Consider the following 19764-nt stretch of genomic DNA (forward strand, 5'->3'; position numbering starts at 1 on the left):
ACAGCCGTCCACCAGCAACGGCGTCACCCCACCCCCACAGCCGTCTACCAGCAACGGCGTCACCCCACCCCCACAGCCGTCCACCAGCAACGGCGTCACCCCCATACCCCACCGCTGTCCACCAGCAATGGCGTCACCCCCATACCCCACTGCTGTCCACCAGCAATGGTGTCACCTCCATCCCCCACCGCCATCCACCAGCAACGGCGTCACCCCCATACCCCACTGCCGTCCACCAGCAATGGCGTCATCACCTCCATCCCCCACTGCCATCCACCAGCAACGGCGTCACCTCCATCCCCCACCGCCATCCACCAGCAACGGCGTCACCTCCATCCCCCACTCTCAGGCATCAAAAAGAGGCCGTGTGGGGAACTGGACTCCTATCCCAAATGGCAGGAACTCGGGGGCCTCCACTCCTGCTGCTGGAGCATGGTCCAAAAAAAAAAATCAGTGATGGGAGAAGGTTTAAATAAGATCCAGAGTCTTCTAACATGATGTGAAAAGGTCCAGGTTTCAATCCAATGTCACTTGTCACAGCAAGAACCAGGAAGATCTCAAACTATGGAGAAAAGGACAACCAACAGAAGCCAAGCTGAGAGGGCAGAGATGCTAAAATTCACAACGATTTTATAGCATCCACGATAAAAATGCTTCAACAGGCAATTGCAAATATGCTTGAAACAACTGAAAAACACAAAAAGGGTTGGCAAAGAAATAGAAGATACAGACATTTTATAAACAAAAAATAAAAACTAAAACCAAAAAATGTCATGGACAGCCTAGCAGCAAATGAAGGAGACAGAAGAAGGCTGTGAACCCGAAAATCTAACGGAAATCACCCAACTTGGACAAGAGAAAATGAGGTGAACAGGAAAAAGAACACAGCTTAGGGACGCACGAGATACAAAAAGCCTCAGCATCCGTGTCCCTGCCGTCCCAGCATGGCAGAGATGGCCCTGAAAAGCAATGGCTGGAAATGTCCCAAAGACGTCAAAAGACATAAACCTTCCAACTCAAAAAGCAGAATCAAACATAAACAAGGTAAACCCTCCAAATCTACACCAGGACACCTCGTCGTCAAACCTCAACTAAAGACGGAGAAAAACCTTGAAGGCAGTGAAAGAGAAAACGCAGCTTACCTACAGGAAAACGGTCAAAGACAGAAGATCACTCATCAGAACCACGGAGCCCAGAAGGAAGCTGGATGTTTTTCAGGCCCTGAGAAAAAGGAAGATCAACCCAGAGTCTTGTCCCATGAAAACGTCCCCCAGCGAGGGAGGGACTGGAGAGGGCCTGGGCCTGCCCCGAGAGCATGATGGACACCGCAGGGCAGGTCGGGAGGGAAGGGACCCCGAGGGAAGCTCCCGTGAGGACGGAAGCAGGAATCCGGGCAAGCACCAGAGACTCCGCTTGAGTTCTCTAGACCACACTTGACTGTCAAAACAAGTCATAAGAAATAATCCCAAAGCAAGCAGAAGGAAGGTAAGAAATGAGGAGGCTGAAAAACAAAAAAACGTACAATGTTCAAAGCCTTAGATGAGGACCAGTCCAGGCACGAAGGGCCAACTGCCCTCACCGCCAAGCGTCCTGTCACAATGGGGTCTGCACTGGGTTCCGGGAACAGAATGAGGAACCGCCACTCTCAGGATGGTGGGGAGTCGGGGCCACCTCCACAGCAGCACAACCAATGCACACAACACATGAGGCCTGGGGCCACTCGGGCGTGGGACCCACTGTGAGATGGGGTGCCACGGGGGAACTGGGTGACCGATGCCTGTGACAGATGAGGCCTGGGGCTACTCAGGCGTGGGACCCACCGTGAGACGGGGTGCCACGGGGGAACCAGGCTGCAGGGCACCAGTGCTGTTCCAAGGGTGTGACGGTGGCTGCAGGAGACCACGCTGGACCCGTCTATACAGGCGGAGTGGTCCCGCAGGCACCAGGCGTCCACACGTGGAGTGGCATTGCGGACACAGTTCTATTTAGTGCAGGGGACTGGGCAGGCGCCACGTGAACTCAGACAAGCAGAGGGGACTCTTGGATTAAACCAGAAGAAAACACTCTACTGTTCCTCCAAGATGGAGGCCTGCAGAGAAAAGGTAGGGTGTGAGCAGAGGCGTGGCCAGTCCACACAGGCCCAGGTCCCCACTGCAGCACGAAGGCCCCTCAGAACTCCTGCCGGCTGGTCCTGTTTCCTCAGACTTCCAGCACTACGTCTAGCCTGGGGAGGGGGACATTCAAACAGGGATTCCTTTTTTCTCATATAAATAGGTCGTTTCATCAATTTTGAAAAGTATCAAAAAGCAGAACCCAGGCTCATTTTAGGAGAACTCATACAAGCGAAGGGAGAGACATTTCCTTAACATGACAAAGGTGCGTCCAGCCTGCAATCATGCAGGCCAGGTGGCCAGCTGCCGCAGCCACAACAACGCTGCTTCCCGCCACCAAACTGACGATTATCGCAACCTAACAAATCACATTAACATCCTTTCGTATAAATGAGCTGGTATTAAATGAAGTAATATTGATATTCTGGTGCAGATTACACTTTCAGATTAAAAACAGAGGAAAATCTCATCAAAAGTCAGCTAATTCAAATGTATTACAGCCCAGTGTGCATCTTCGTCACGAAAGGCACAGCTGAACAGTTGTTTACGACGTGCCATTCGAAACTGAACTGCTGCTGTTCACGTAAATTATACACATTTCAGAACACATACACAGTTACCGGCTGCCATATTATTAGTGTCATTCAAGTAAAAGTGTTTGACTTTATTCAAATCCAGCTTACCATCTGCAAGTCTGTTTTCAGATAATTATTTTTTTCTCATTGATCTTAGAAATTCCTAGCTCACTTCAAACAAGGCTGAATTATTAAAAAACCAGTTTTGTATCTAATCTTTAACCACTTTATGTAGGTTAAGACAATGACAGGAGCTTGAGACCAACCTGGGCAACATGGTGAAACCCCATCTCTACTAAAAATACACAAATTAGTTGGACGTGGCGGCATGTGCCTATAATTCCAGCTGCTCAAGAGGCTGAGGCATGAGAATTGCTTGAACCTGGGAGGCGGAGGTTGCAGTGAGCCAAGACTGCACCACTGCACTCCAGCCTGGGCGATGGAGCAAGATTCCGTCTCAAAAAAATAAATAAATAAAAATACCGAAGAAAAAATAAGTCAAAGGTTTGTGATTTTATTTTCAATTATTAAAAAAAATTTTTTTTTTTTGAGACAGGCTCTCACCCTGTGGCCCAGGATGAAGCGCGGGGGCACGATCACAGCTCACTGCAGCCTTGAACTCCTGAGCTCGAGATCCTTGCGGGTCCACCTCCCAAAGCACTGGGACTGCAGTGCAAGCCACCCCCCTGCACATTTTATTCAACAGTATGAAAAGCAGCATCTAAAGAACAGGTGCTGTTCACAGTACTGATTGTGTGGCTGCTTTAAATTATCACATAATTTGGAAACCAAAACTCAGCAGTATCACTTCAATGCACGTATCTGTCCTGCCATCGCGCTTCTACTGATTAGAATCACAGCACAGAACAGACCCTGACTTCCTAGAGGTGGGGTCTCCGCATCATTCTGCTCTAGGTGGTGCTGGCCCGTTCCCTGATTGACTGGCCCACAGCAATCCCACAGGCCAGGCTTCACCACGCTGTTCTCATAAGGGTCCCGGAGCTTTGTCAACTGGCTGGAGAGTTGGAATTAAGTCAAATGAAGAAGTAAGAGTACCACCAAAGGACAAAGCCCTGGTGTTACGGAAAGAGGCCTGTTCCCAGTCCCTGGGAACACCGCAGTGGTGAGGGTGGCCGTGGGCTGGGCCTGAGCGGCTCCAGGGTAGGAGGCTTCGCAGGAGCAAGTGGGCAGCGGGTGGGATCAGCTATGCCTTTGCCACAGATGGAAGGACGCAGAGCTTCCAGGGGGCACGTACCATGCTCAGGGCCCTTCCGGACCCTGCCCCAGGCACCCCCTCATTTGGCTGTTCTTGAGCCTTTAAAATAAACTGGTATTGCTGAATGAAATGTTTTCCAGAGTTTCATGAGCCGATTCAGCAGATTATCAAAACTGCACAAGTCTGTGTGTGGGGACCCCCAACACTGTGGCCAAGCTGGACGGTGACGTGGCCTGGGGGTCCAAGATGAGGGCAGTCTGGTGGGACTGGGCCCCTAGACTCAAGGCCTGATGCCAACTGTGGGACGTCAGCGTCAGAAACAAACTGAACTGCAGGCACCTGCCGGCCTCAAAGAGCTAGAGAAGCAGTGTTGGAAAGACACCTCATATTAAAAACCCAATCAGCCCGCAACAGGAAGCCTTTCTAAAGACCAGAAACGACATCACCACGCGACGCCTTCTTAACGACAAGAGATGACATCGTCACCAGAACACGATGGGAGGTGACAGCGTCACCAGGACGCCTTCCTAACGGGAGGTGACATCACCAGGACGGCTTCCTATCCATCAGGGATGACATCATCTCTGTGGCTAGGGATCCTCTTCCCTGTCATCAGAATGGAGGACCTCAGATTCATCCCAAACCCCCCATCCCCCAGGTCCCAGAGCGTTGCCAGGCTGCTGCACAGGAGGCCACCAGCACCGGCCCAGCTGCCCACAGCCACCCTGCACCTGCCCACCTCCCAGTCACCCGACCCAACTCCTCCTGTTAGCAACATTCCCCACCATGACCTCAAGGGCTGTGAAATCAGCCGAGAGGGGCACCCGCTGCTCTCCAGAATCATAAAAGACAAAACACAATCTATGAAACAGAAAACCAGGGAGGAACCAGAGTGTGTTTCCAGAGGGAGTGGCCTCTCCCGAAAGCTGACTCGGCTTTGCCGTGGTGCCTGGCGGGGCCTCCTCACCTGTCCACCCAGCCTCGGGAGCTGCCACCCACTGTGCAAAGGCCACGCTCTGGCCACCCCTGCTCCTGACTTGGAAGGGCCGTGCACTCCAGGCCTCAGCGTCCCCACGCAGGGACAGTGCTGGATCCTGCAAAGGCTCAAAAAGGACATCAAGCTGTACCTCTCCATCTCCCCATTAACCGTGAGCGCCCGTCTCCCTCTAGCAGCCTGCATTCTGTACCCGTTGCAGGATCTGAGGTGTTGTGACCTGTCAGAGGGCTTCCAGGGGCAAACGCACACCAGGTCTTGGTGGGTGCTCCTCGCCTGGGTCAAGTTTAATCGAGTTAAACTTTTGGTTGAATTTCAAGCACCACGGTACAAACAAAGACTCCTCACTTAAATCTCCAAGAATGTCCCACAGCCATTTACATGGGGTCTGCAGGGGCCACAACCTTAGGCTGAGGGCTGATCTCGGGTCCACACGGGCAAACAGGCACAGAGGCCACGTGCTCAGGAAGCATCCCTCAGGGCCTGCACTCTCTCCTCTCCAGGGCAGCACAGATCCCGGCTACCAACGCCTTCCAGTCCAAGCAAGCTTCCGTTCCTCACGGTGCTGTTTACCAACCGCCACTGCCACCACCCCTGCATCTGCTCTGTGTGGAAACGAAGAGGGCAGCCCGGGGTTGGCAGAGCAGCAAACGTGGAGCCGGCGGAGAGCAGACGGCAAGGCGAGGGGGGCGGGGGGCTCAGAACCAGCCCCGCTCTACCCGTTCTCTGCTGAGTGTTCCCAGGACCGAGTGCTCTGCGGGGCGGCCACAGGTGTGCACATGCAGGTGCCTGGACAACATCTGAGAGGCTGATCGTGGGGGTTTTGTTTCAGTTTTGGGACCCAAGACAGGAGAGAAAAACAAAAGGACCTGAGAGTGCAGGCGGGGGCGGCGTTCCCACGAGGTGGAAGCAGGGGTCACTGCCTGCAGCCTCTACCCGCCCTCACTTCAGGCAACTGGCGCCATCCCCCCAATAGACTGGAGCAGCAAGCTTGAAGAGCCCTCACTAGCTGGGGGCAGTGGCTGGGCCGCCATGTACCTGAAGGAAGAGGGCTCCTGGCGGATGGGTAGGGAGCTGGGGGGCGCTGGGGGCCCCCGGGCACCCGTCCTGATGAGCTTCCCTGTGTTGGAGTCGTAGATCCGAACCTCGGGGCCAGGCTGGGCCTTGGGAAGAACCGGCATCGGGTGGAACAAGGCGGTGAGGGGCACACCCTCCCGGTCGGGAAAGGCCGTGGGGCTGTTCTCCCTGTCGGAGGAAGAGAACAAGGGCCATGAGTGGGGCGTCCCGGTGACGCGGGGCAGAGACACCCAGTGGACGCTGCCCAGGTGCGTGAACCAACAGCTGTCCGGGAAGGGAACACCTGGCAGGGACGTGCTGGGCGCAGCGAGGACCCACCTCTGTGCCTTGGTGTGATCGTCCCTGAGCGGGAAGAGCTGCTCCTCCACCTTGTCCCAGCGCTCCAGGCAGCTCCACAGCCAGTCAGGGTTGACCACGTGCAGGTGTCCGCACTCCTGCGCCTGCAGCACCTTCTCTGTGCCTGCGGGAGACCTGGCTGCGTGAGACTGTCCCAGCCAGCACTGGAGGCTCAGGACCCACATCCGGCTGCACCCCTCCAGGGCTCAGGGCCCTCACCCAGCTGCACCCCACCAGGGCTGCCCACTGCAGGTTCCCATCTCCCAGGCCAGGGATAAGCAGCCATAGTGGGACGGGGTGGATCTCAGACGGGGAGCCGGGCACAGCGGGTGACGTGAGCAGCGGGAGGACCTCTCTTAGCATGTGTTCAGGAAAGCCCCTCAACAGTGAGCCCACGAACACAGAAGCAAAAAGGAAACGAGAGCACAATTCGGGCGGAAGGAAGGAAAGCGAGAGAAGGGTCAGAAGCTGGGCACTCATGAGGCAGGGCAGACGGGCACCTGAGGGGCCAAGGAGGACCCTGGCCTGGCCCAGCTCCATGCTCAGAAGGGTCAGCAGCTTGGGCACTCACGGGACAGGGCAGACGGGCACCTGAGGGGCTAAGGAGGACCCCGGCCTGGCCCGGCTCCACGTGGGTTCAGGAGAGAAGGGTCTGACAGCCCACGGGAGGCCAGGGCTTGGCTTTCTCCTGGGATCAAGGGTGTCGCTAGGCTCCACGGAAAGCCCGCCTCTGTCCTGCAGCTAGCACCCGGCTATTTCACACTGAGATGGAACCTTCCATTTACCCTCGATTCAAATGCTTTACTGAGCACATGCGTGTCCAACACCACATGATACGTGCTAGAGCCATGGCCTCAAATAAGACCACACCTGCTGTCAGGGAGCTTGCGTGGACAGGGATGAGCTCACCCCACAAGGCTACCCTGAGCCCTAGAGGCAGGGCCACGCATTGAGAAGCCCTCTCAGGAAACGCCACCAGGACACGAAGCGCGATTGGAGAAGCAGAACCTGAAGTGGTTCAGGCAATCTTCATTGAGGGAAAATCCAGGTGCTTATGGGAGCATTTTCACAGAATAACTAGAATAACGAGGAATTTGGGTTTTTTAAGCACCGGGGTGTAAGTCTTTCCTTCAAGATTCACCTATTGCTGAAAGGTTCTGTTTTATTTGGCGGAAGTTTCAACATGTCAGAGCAGCCTGCCCCGTCTGGGACAGATTTCACCGTCGGGGGACAGCAGGCCTGTCCTCCGCTCTCCCAGCCACATCGTGTCCTTCTGTGAGCGTTTCAGCTGAAACTTTGCATTTAGTTTTCTAACTCAGAGGGTTTGTCAACCTTTTACCTGCGAACTGAGGGCCCCGCCTCCTGTTCTTGCCTCGAGTTTCTCCACTACGCCCCTATCGCTGATTTCCTGTTCTCCAACCCGGCCATGGCTCACTCCAGGGAGAAGGCTGAACTTTCTACACCGCACACGAGTAACTCCCACCACCAAACGGTGTGCGCGATGACTGCGGTCCGAAAGCATGAACGTGCCCAAACTCGAATTTCACCCAATGTCATGATCTATTCTTAAAAGATGGTGATTCTGGGAAATGTTTCTGAAAATTGAGTGAGATAAACAGCAATGCCAACTCTAAGGAGTGCCTGCAAGGAGCCCGTGGGGCTGACCACGCCCAGGGCAGAGGGAGGCAGCACTCACCAGCCCGCGCGGCAATCAGGTGCGTGGCCCTGTCAGGGGCGTCGGGGCTCAGCACCAGCCGAGTGAGGATCTTCGCTCCCAGCGCCGTGGCGTGGTAATGCTCCCGCGTCTTCTCTATTGGGAAGTTTGTCGGGTGTAGCCCACTGAAAATTATGGCCACGTCTGCCAGCACCTTGCTCTTGAGCTCCGGCACGATCTTGCGGATGTCCGGCGCCTCCTCGATCTCCTTGCTGAGGTAGCGGTCGTACTTGGCGTAGTAGTCGGTGTGCACACGGACCAGGATCTCCTCCAGGTAGATGAGGTGGTCATCCTCGTCCGTGTCCTCCTCCTCCTCCTCCTCCACGCTCTGGTCCAGGGACTCGCCCGCGGTGACCCCCGACAGCTCGCTGTTCTGTGACTCAGTCTCTGCCTCCTTCCTGTCGGCACAGCCGTTGCCCAGGCCGCAGAGGCCATCCCGCTCGCCCTCCTCCTGCCCACCCAGCTCGGGTCCCTTGTCCGAGGCATGCGCGCCAGGCTCGGCCTCTCCGGGGAGACTCGGTGCTGCAGGCTGCCCCGGCTCCAGGGAACTGCCCTGTGCCAGCGCCCCGGCTCCCTCTGGGGTGGCCTTCAGCTTCTGCCGGCCTCTCCTCCCCTCGCTTTCGCCATCAGAGGCGGAGGAGGAGGACTTTGTGCCCTCAGACTCACTGCTGCTCTCACTGTCGCTGGATAAGTCGAAGTCCAGGTCAGTGCCCGTGGCACCCTGGGCAGGCCGCTGTCCCGGTGCCACCTGGCCACCCTGCACACAGGATCCCTGGGGCTCAGGAGCGCCTGCCAGCTCTCGGCTGCTGGTGGGGGCCTGGGCAGGGGGCCAGGTGTCCCTCTCGTCCGGCTTCCCGGGGCGGGGCGGGTCCCGGGGGGCGGCGGCCTCACTGCCGTTCAGCTCCCGTGCAGGCTTCTCCAGGCCATTGCTGGGCTCCTCTCCAGGGGCCTGCGTTCCCCCCTCGGGGTCTCTCATAGGCGGAGCTTGCTCTGAGACCTCAGTGCCTCGAGAAGAATGATTTACTAAATATGCAAAAGGAAAAGTTACCGCAATTTAGCATTAAACATTAAATAATGTTCCAAGTTAAAGCAGCACCCTTCTCCATGGCAGTGAACTCCATCACCCTCTAGACCAGGCCTTGGCAACCTTGCTGTGAAGAGCTGGACGGGGTGAGCACCCCTTACCCGAAGTGCGTGGGACCAAGGATGTTTTGGATATTGAATTTTTTTCTGAGTTTGGAGTATCTGCGTTATACTTATCAGCTGAACATCCCAAATCTGAAAAATCCAAAATACCCTAATTAGTATTTCCTTTAAGCACCATGTGGGCACTCAAAAAGCTTTGGATTTGGGGGAGGAGGGATCCTCCACCTGTAAGGACAACTAGAGGTTTCTGGGCTGCAGACCTGGCGCCACCGTGGCCGTCAGCCCCTGACAACCTGGCGCCACCGTGGCCGTCAGCCCCTGACGACCTGGTGCCACCGTGGCCACGGTTTCCCAAGCCATGGTCTGGAGGAAGTCAGCAACTCCACGCTGACCCCACCCATCTGGTGAAAGTCTCTACCTTCTACGGGAATGCTCCCAGTTTCGCCCTCTCCTGGTCTTAACCTCCAAGTTCCATTTTAGTGACTACAGCAGTAAGTGTGTGCCTCAAAATATTTTTAAAAAAACTAAAGACCAAAAAACTCTTAATTTTTCGTAGGGTGGACATCAGCTGAATGCCTGCCTGACAGGTTAAACCACACTGCTCTCTGGGGCCTCAGCCAGTGCTAGGCCTGACCACTGCGCACCGGGAACCGTTCTTCCCCGCAGAGCCACCGCCCCCACATTCGTTCTCTCTATAGAACGCCATGGCCCAATACCCAGGGGTGTGTTTAAGGAAAACTGGGATGAAAGGAGTTATTCAGATGCGTTAGGTTAAACAGCATCCTGTTTTTATTCAACTGGGAAAATGCTTAAGTGAGGGCCATTTTTTTTAAAGCCCAAATCGAAACAACATAATATCCTGTTTTTCAGTACTATATAAATAAATCCAAAAATCTCTATTGAAACACAAATAAAAAAACAAAGTGTATCTTGAATTTATAGCAGTCAAAATAGAGATAAGAAATAAGAAGAGCTAAACAACAAGCAAATGAAAATTCTTCTAGAGAATCAGGAAGGAGGTTACCCACCTTTCTTTCTCATCTGAGATTCTCGCGACCCAGGGGGTGCATTCATATCACCCGTACCTTGGAAGTATACATATTTCTTCACAGTTATCAGATTGGGGGCAAACTTCCAGACATCTTCTCGATCATCAATAATGCAAACCATTGAGTCTCCACAAGGAAAGAGATTTCTACAAGTGAAAATGCATAATTTACAAAAAATAATAATGAAAAGTTGTAGTCACTCATCTTGCCAAGTGTAACAGTTTAAGACTCTAATCCACATGTAACCAGCAGACAGCAGGTTAATCAGAAACGGACACCAGCTGCCCCGAAGCCCTTTCTGTTTGGGTCACATTTAAACCTCAGTAACATCTTCTCCACTGTTTCTGATTCTCCTTCAAGCAGGAGTTCGCAAACCGTTTCTTAAAGCACCAGAGTCACTATTTTAGGCATTACGGGCCACAGGGACAAAACCCAACTCTGACCATGTGGGCGTGGCCATGTTCCAATAAAACTTCATGTACAAACAAGGCTGGGTAGCCTAAAGGCCAGAATTTGCTGACTCTGAAAACAGACCGGGGTAGGCGCCGTGTGGCTAATGCCTGTAATTCCAGCACTTTGGGAGGTCTTGGCAGGAGGGTCTCTTGAGCCTAGGAGTCTGACACCAGCCTGGGCAACATAGTAAGACCCCATCTCTACAAAAAAATACAAAAGTTAGCCAGGTGTGGTGGTGTGCACCCATAGTCCCAGCTACTCAGAAGGCTGAAGTGGGAGGATAGCTTGAGCCCAGGAAGTCAAGGCTGTGGTGAGCTGACACCGCACTACTGCACTTAAGCCTGGGCAACCGAGCCAGACCATCTCAAAAACAAAAACACAAAAACCAGACCCATTGCCGATGCAGAATTTCTAAGTGGACCGCCAGCTACCTCCATCAAACCACAGGGCCCACCACTAGGGCCTATCCTGGGCGTGTCCCCATTCGATCCTATCATTCTGCCTTCAGGTGACTCTTCCCCTAACACATCACTAACAGCACCTCTCATTCTTTTTTGCCCTGATTAATCTACTCACTCTGGCGCTAACTAGCAAAAAGGAGGTTTCTGAAGTAAATACTTTCAGATTCTCTTCTTAGTTAACATTAGCATGCATAGGCCTCACAGTCTGTGGGGACTCCCTAAATGTAAAAACCAAGGTACTGGGACGAGGGTGGCCACCGTGAGCCAGGAAGCGGCTGAAGCTGAGGCTGTGACTGCCAGGGTTCCTCGGGAAAACAAGCCACGCCTGACGTGGTGCTACACCAGCAAGGACAGACTTTCGGGTGGAAATGGGGAAATTCCTCGAACACAGTGGGCAAGAAACGTCAAAGCATATAAAAGAATATTAAAAAGTCTTTGCGGAGGGGCAAGGAGGGGCCCACCCTGTCAAAAAAGCTCAGAGGAGCTGACAGGAAGGGGCTCTGGAGCTGATGGAAAGGAAGAAATGGCAAAAGGCAAAAATATGGGCAAAACAGTCAAGTGACTTAGGATTTTATAAATTATTAGTAGGATTAACACAGGCAAGATCCTAAGAAAATTATAAACCTCAGATGCTGATGCTGATGTCAAGAACTGCCCCTAAACCAGTGGCCCCGCCCCACAGAGCTGCTGAGGCTTGTGTGTGGGGTGGGGTTATCAACATTCCTCTGCCCACTGGGGTCCTTTCGGCTGCCACCTCCCTGATGCCATCCCGTCCCTATGCCTGCCCTCCTGGGTTCTGGGCCCGAAAGTCCAGTCACTGAGTTCCCCAGGAGCCCCGGCCATTCCCTAGATACTCAGAGGCAAAAGGGCCAAATCCTTCACAGCTGGCTACTGTGGGGACGCACACTTGCCTCCTGCGTCTCCAACCACAAATCTCAATGCCAGGTCTTCGCATAGGAATGAAAATTTGGAGGTAAAGGGACTAGAATGATCACATATGCCAGGGTTGGTTAAGCAAACGATGCACAACGTCAGGTGGCGGGCTGACATCGAGTCGGTGCCATCTGACAGAGACGAGGCAGAGAGGATGACAGTCCATGGCTCCACAGACACAAAAGCCCAGCTCAAGGGCAGTTTCAGGGCAGGACACGGCTGTCGGGATGGGGCAGAGCCTGGATTGGGGGCCCTGCACAAGCACCAGGGCTAAGGCACCTGGGAGACAGTGGGAGTACAGGTTAGAAAGGAACTTTCTAAGTACTCTGAGGCTAACAAGGAAAACTGGAAAGGGGACGTTAAATTCCTAAAAAACATCAATACAGAAATACTGCTCTAGGCCGGGTGCAGTGGCTCACGCCTGTAATCCCAACACTTTAGGAGACTGAGGCGGGAGGATCACGAGGTCAGGAGATCGAGACCATCCTGGCTAACACAGTGAAACCACGGTTTGTACTAAAAATACAAAAAAAAAAAAAAAAAAAAATTGCCGGGCGTGGTGGCGGGCGCCTGTAGTCCCAGCTACTCACGAGGCTGAGGCAGGAGAATGGCATGAACTCGGGAAGCAGAGCTTGCAGTGAGCCGAGATTGCGCCACCGCACTCCAGCCTGGGCCACAGAGCGAGACTCCGTCTCAAAAAGAAAAAGAAAAAGAAAAAGAAATACTGCTCTAAATCTCAAGCTGCGATTTTTGAAATGGGAAATGAACGGCGAGAGGTCTTTATGAGGAGCGCGGCTGGGTACATACCTAAGGTTTCCCGTTTTAGAAAATGGGTCAATGCATTCATCCCTTGATAATATTCGATGAGAAAAAAGCTTCTTCTCGGGGTCTAAAAAGCCTTGGAAAAGAAAACAGGACAAAGATTACATACCTGAGACACGTTTAGGTCACACGGCACATGGTGAAGCCTTGAATGTTTTTTTTTTACAGTGGCAGACACAAAACATGATGAATTGGCACCAAACACTTTATCCCTTTTGAGGTAAGACACGGCTCATGTAGGGCTTCTTTTCTCTAATGGTGAACTTATTTCTCAAACACAAACCATGTTTATAAGTGTTTATAATTCTATTAACATGAAAAATTTGTAATATCCTACTGAAGTGCCTATCTAAACCAGATGGATATGAAAATTATGGAAGGCATTGGTATAAGTAAAACAGGTAAGTCATCTTTCGATCTCAAAACACTCTGCGTGTGGTTCTTCATGTGACGGAGTCTGGACACTAAGCTGAAATTACTCTGCATCACCTAAGATATGATCTTTCCTAACCCCAGGCGGGCGGCCCACCGCTCTCACTGTAATGGTTAGTGGAGGAAAGCTTATCAAGGAAGTTTGCTCCTCCCAAGTTACTTTAGTAGAATTATACAAACTCACATGCTGTGTTGCAGAAATACACAGAAAGGCCGGTTATTTCTCACTATCATACACGTTTTAACGCTGGTAATTTAGGCAACATCAAGGAAGCCTGCCTGACAGAGGAGACTGGGAAGGAAGGACACCCGGGACACCATCCTGACCAGCTAGTGCAGAAGGTGCTTCCACAGCGAAGAATCGGCTTGGGCTACATTTGACAATTGCACTTTACATGGCATCCGTTAATTACAAGTCTAGTTTAATTTTTTAACAGTAATTTTCTAAAGAGCTTCACCTGCTTGATGCTCGGCTTCGACTCCTTAAAGACAGTAAAACCAAGCTATCTGCAAACATCCCTTCTACACTTCAGGGAGCACAGCTGTCACAGTCGACAATCAGCCAGAACACCCCTTCTATGCTTCAGGAAGCACCACTGTCACAATCAACAAATCAGGCAGAGGTTTCTTGGGATCACCTCCATTCTGGGTTTTTTGATCTATAAATTTATCTTCTGAACTTTAAGCCTATTGTATTATCTTCCTAAGTTTGCAAAGTCTTCAATTTACAGTAAAGTGCCCATATTTTTAAATAAATTTAAAAATAAGTTATCTCTTGCTAATTTACAAGAACCACAGCATATATAGTAAACGTATTTTAGTTTGTAGAAGTAGGGGTACTAAACAAAAACAAAACAGGCTTTTCAGGTAATTAATTCCATTGGTAAAATACGTTGGAGGCATCAAATTCAATATCAATTTAATTTCACCAGCCATTTAAAACATTCTGGAGAGAAAAAGCTACAGTTAATTATGAAGCCTCAAAAAGAAATGTTTTAGCTACTCATCATACAAGTGGCTGAAGCCATAAATTTGGACATACTCAAGAGATAGGTATTCCATGGCACCTAGATAACGTGTTTAAGGGTACTTGTTCATTCAACATTTACTGAGTTTAACATTACTTGGAATTTTGCTAGGAATATAAGGTACAGGAATGAATACAACACAATTATTACTCTCCCAAGAGGCTGAAATTATAAGAAAACTGAACACATTAACACACAACCTCTATCTGGCATGACACGTGCAGATGCCATGGAACAAAAGGGGGACTGGATTGCAGAAGAGTGAGCCGGTCCAGAGTCGGGAGCTGGGACTGTGGTCTCGTCATGGCACGCAGGTCCCCCGCATAACCGTTATTTGCGCATGAAGCAAAGGAGGTAGACGAGACATCTCAAAAGCACCATGAACCCAAACTCTGACCACACAGCCCACATTCTCGCAAGACTTAAGTCTCACTGGAACACCTGGCTCCACGCCTCCGCATGGCACACGAGGTCCACTTCCAGATCTGAATGCACCCTGGAACGCCCACGCCTCTGTATGGCACACAGGGTCCACTTCCAGATATGAACGCGCCCTGCAACGCCTGGCTCCACATCTCCGCGTGGCACACGGGGTCCACTTCCGGATCTGAATGCGCCCTGACTGCACTCCACATAATCACTAGTGTTTTCACGCTGGCTTTTAATCAAATACTCCCTGCGCCCATCCGTACTGGGCCCAACCTCTGCACCACCACCTCTGAGATCACAAACGCGAGAAACACATTTGCTGTTTTCGATACAGGTTAAAACATACACATTACAACTAAAACACAAAAGCTGCTCTGTGCACCACCTCAATTACCCTGCGGCCCCGTGGCACTATGCACAATGCACTCTGGGATCTATAAGATCTTCCGGGAAGATGAACCTGCTTCCTGGCTGAAGCATCACCACCTCCAGACGTCTCAAATGCAGCACTGCCAGGAGCTTTCCCTTCCCTGATATCACTGGTTTGTTAGTATTTCATTAACAAAAAGATACTTGGACTTAAAGGAGAAATAAATGCAATTGTTTCTTACGATATGTAAACTCTAGATGACCACTGAGGCCACGCAGTCGCTAAATCTAAAGTCTGTTAATAGAATTATTAGCGTCTCTCCAGTCAGATAAATGACACACATCCCAAACCCTTAACATCTCTGTCCCAGTCATACTGAAAGCACGCACGCTTATCAACACAGTCACTTTCAAAATGAAAAGCATCAAAAGCGGATGCTCAGCAACCACCTCAAGCTTCAGTCTGGACCTCACTTTCTCACTTGTAGAAAAGCTGACCCAGGTCATCTCTACAGATCCTGCCAGCCACGACGAAGCAAAGCTCAGCCTTCCTGAACCACAGCTTGGACGCAGTCCCCCTCCCGTGTTGCTGGGCTCGAGGGCCCGTGTTCCGTTGAGAGTTTCTGCATCCATGTTCAAAGGGATACTGGTCTGCAGTTTTCCTGTGATGTCTTCGTCTGGTTTTGGCCAACATCTCTTGGACACACTGGAATACTGGAACTTTAGCATAGAAAGCAGAGCTTGAAACGGAGAAGGCACCAGACAGGGCCCGGTGAGGCTCGGCAAACCTAGCTGGTCTCACTGCAGGAGGACCCGTGCTCGAGGCCCTCCGCAGCCAAGCGCCCACCAGCAGGCTCCTTGCTCTGCTGTCTAAGCGGCTCAGCAGCCTGCAGATGTCTGTCTGTATGGATGTTCTGCTGAATCTGCGAGCAGCTACCAGGCTCCCTTCAGCTTTCAGGCTGATAAAGAAACATGGCATTCTCGTCACCTGCTTTATCTTTTGCCACACGAGGCCTCATGAATGTGGAATCTGATTGCGGTGACCCATGCCCTGCCTGCTGGTGTGACGGGCGGCAAGGGTGTGGCCCGGCTAAAACCTGGGACCCCTCTGCTTTTAGCCCAAACCTCCTCCAGCCAAGCATTTAAACAGACCCCAGCCTTCCACATGCTCATCCTCACTGGGGCTCGTGTACTCTGACCAGCAAACGTTGATGCACCTCAAGAAAGGATAAGCAAGACGTGTGAAACAGCCAACCTAAAGAACCCCAGCTTTAGAGAGAGACCTGGAGAAGGAAGCCCCAAATGAGAAACATTTGCACGGGCACTAGATCAACGTATGGAAGATGGCACAGGAGAAGAAGAAACATCACCGGCACATCCTGGACTGCCGCCTTCAGGAATCAGACGTGCCGGTCACCGGGCTGTGCCCGCTGTGTGCACCTTGTGTGGGAAGCGGGAGGCAAATCCGTCACCCTCCCAGGGAGCAGGCCATGGGGCGTGCGGCCCTCACAATCCTGGGGGTCAGGAACCACTCCCTCACCCAACCATCCTGGTTGTAGAACTCACCCAGAAGAGCCGGTCCACAGAGGAGGGGAAAAAATCTTACATAAAATGATGAAGATTTATAACAACGTGACAGATAAATTCTCAGTGATGAAATCTCATGTGAAAAGAACAGTATATAAACTTGTGCATATATTAAGACAAACTAGGCAAAATTACACACACAAAAAAACAGAGAATAGGGGACAGCCAGGGATATGATGCCCATGAGGAGTAATTTTCTGGTTTTTAGTCTTTCCCTGACATTTGTTGTTACTGTGAGAGTGACGCCCCGCTCAGTTGTCTGGTTTGAGTGGGCGTCAGTGTCACTGCGGTTTGTGTGACTTATTGGTTGGCCCCTGGGAGGTGCCTGGCACTGGCTGCGATGGCACAATCTGGGGCTGGAACACACGCAGGGATCTGGGGGTCTATGTCCACACGCTGGGCAGCTTAGTCGGCCTGGGCTGCTCTAAAGAAACTCCATAGCGTGGGTGACTCAGGAACAGACGTCCCTTCCTCACAGTTCTGGAGGCAGGCGTCCAGCCACGGTGCCAGCGATTTGGCTGCAGGTCAGTGGGCGCCGGCTTGCTGCATCTCCTGCAGCTCCCACAACCCACCTGGGTAAGGGCCCTGATTCCATTCATGAGGATGGAGTCCTCACGACGTCACCACCTCCCACGCCCCTCCTAACACCCTGGCCTTGAGACTGGGTTTTAACATATGGACTTGGGGGCTGTAAAACCCTGAGATCATAGCAGGCGTTATTTCTTTACTGGCCTGAGGAAGTGAGCCATATCACCCTTGTGCATAATTACTCGTCTTCACATCATCTATCTCAGGCAACCATGCAGCAGCAGCCATAATGTCACAGGTGAATATCTTGAATTTCAATTACAAGAGGAATTACAGGTCATGATCACAATTTCCTATAAAGGCACTAAATGTTAAAGGAGGATTCGAAATTCATTTCCCCAACAACAACAAAAGACGAGGACCAATCTAGAAAGACCTTTGAATTTTAAAATGCTCAATCTAACAACCTTTGGAGCCAGCACGGAGGAGCTTGCCTACACTGCCACTTGGTGCCCACATCCACGTGGGACAGACGGTCACCGTCCCGTGGCATCCCCTCACTTTGTCCATGTGGGACAGACGGTCACCATCCCACGTTGTCCCCTTGCTTCGTCCACGTGGAAGAGACGGTCACCATCCTGTGGCATCCCCTCGCTTCATCCACATGGGACAGTCACCATCCCGTGGCATTGTCCCCTTGATTTGTCTTGCTGGTGCTGCCTCCCAGTGGGCACCACAGCCTGGCATTCACGCTATCACCCAGGGAGACAGAAGCAAATGCTAAACCCTAAGGGCACCCATGTGTAGGTAGGGGACAGTCATGCTGTGTGCAGTGGGAGCACCCAGCAAGAGCACACACAAGCAGCCTGGCCCAAAGTCCTTGTGAACTGATTAAGAAGGTATCTGTTGGAGGACGCTCACAGAAGTTTCCACGTGCCCATGTGGTCCTGACAAATTCCAAAGCAGCCCACCCAGTACCGTACCCCGCCAGAGCGGCCGCAGCCCCACCCAACAGCCCTGGTGGCAGAATTCCCTTACCTCTCACAACTCCCTGCACAATGACCAACCCTAAGACTACAAGTGAGTTGCCGGAGAGCTTCTTGACTTTTCTTTCTTCATCTTTAAGAAACCATCACCGAAAACAGGAAAGAAACCCACTGTTCACATGGCCCCTTCGGTTGCGGCTGACTGACCTGCGATGGTGTGTGCGTACAGCCGGCTGCCGAAGGTGAAGACATGCAGCTCGTACAGCTTGGCGATCTTCTCCAGGAAGTCCTTGCAGTGCGGACGCAGGCGCGTGTGCAGCATGGGCTCGCCCCGGCCCAGCTGGAAGTGAAAGATGCCCTGAAAAGAACAGCAGCAACAGTCGGGAGAAAAGGCCTGAGGAGCCCCGGCCGTCCCCACAACCTGTGTGCCCGAGACAGGAGTCCTGAGAACACACGTGTGCCCGAGACAGGCATCCTGAAGATACATGTGTGCCCAAGACAAGCGTCCTGAAGACACACGTGTGCCCGACAGGCGTCCTGAAGACACACGTGTGCCCGAGACAGGCGTCCTGAGAACACATGTGTGCCCGAGACAGGCATCCTGAAGACACACGTGTGCCCGACAGGTGTCCTGAAGACAGACGTGTCCCCGAGACAGGCGTCCTGAAGACACATGTGTGCCCGACAGGCATCCTGAAGACACACGTGTGCCCGAGACAGGCATCCTGAGAACACGTGTACCCGAGACAAGCGTTCTGAAGACACACGTGTGCCCGACAGGCGTCCTGAAGACAGACGTGTGCCCAAGACAGGCGTCCTGAAGACACGTGTGCCTGACAGGCATCCTGAAGACACACGTGTGCCCGAGACAGGCATCCTGAGAACACGTGTGCCCGAGGCGTCCTGAAGACACACGTGTGCCCGCGACAGGCGTCCTGAAGACACACGTGTGCCCGACAGGCGTCCTGAAGACACACGTGCCCACCCCTCCACATGGGACAGAGGACATACATTCGCATGTACACGCCCCTCCACGTGGGACGGAGGACATGCGTGTGTACACGCCCCTCCACGTGGGACGGAGGACATGCGTGTGTACACGCCCCTCCACGTGGGACGGAGGACATGCGTGTGTACACGCCCCTCCACGTGGGACAGGGGATAGAAGTGTGTACATGCCTCTCCACGTGGGACAGAGGACGCATGTCCACCCGCCCCTCCAAATAAGGACGTGACCTTAACTGGTGCAAGGGGCTACCTGTGGCATTTAAAACCCACTGCGTAAGTACTTTCCATGCACGCGGTAAGAGTGAGCGAGTGTGGCCTTCTCTGCTGTGGGAATGCCCTCAGTGAGTGTGAATACTGACTGCCCATGGCAACTAGGATAACCACCTACCTGCAACAATTGTTCAAGATAACCACCCTGAGTAACCACGTTAACAGTAACAGCCTACGGTCACTACATGATAACCACCGATGGTAGCTACACTAACTACTCACGAGAGCTACCTGCCTGCA

At 52.4% G+C, this 19764-nt stretch overlaps 1 protein-coding gene across 4 annotated transcripts in view; it reads right to left on the reverse strand.

Moving 5' to 3' along the window:
• CTDP1 (CTD phosphatase subunit 1) overlaps nt 1–19764 on the reverse strand; it is a 68918-nt gene that overhangs the window by 28387 nt on the left and 20767 nt on the right. For 3 of the 4 annotated variants that reach the window (XM_030810236.1, XM_030810235.1, XM_030810238.1), the window contains 6 exons: nt 18454–18604; nt 12873–12963; nt 10198–10364; nt 8006–9046; nt 6292–6433; nt 5935–6141 (listed from right to left, as the gene is read on the reverse strand). In XM_030810236.1, the coding sequence (XP_030666096.1) occupies nt 5935–6141; nt 6292–6433; nt 8006–9046; nt 10198–10364; nt 12873–12963; nt 18454–18604 (1799 nt within the window). The other variant, XM_030810237.1, reaches the window with a different exon arrangement.

The sequence above is a fragment of the Nomascus leucogenys genome, chromosome 4 (genome assembly GCF_006542625.1).
Source record: "Nomascus leucogenys isolate Asia chromosome 4, Asia_NLE_v1, whole genome shotgun sequence".
Classification (NCBI taxonomy): domain Eukaryota; kingdom Metazoa; phylum Chordata; class Mammalia; order Primates; family Hylobatidae; genus Nomascus; species Nomascus leucogenys.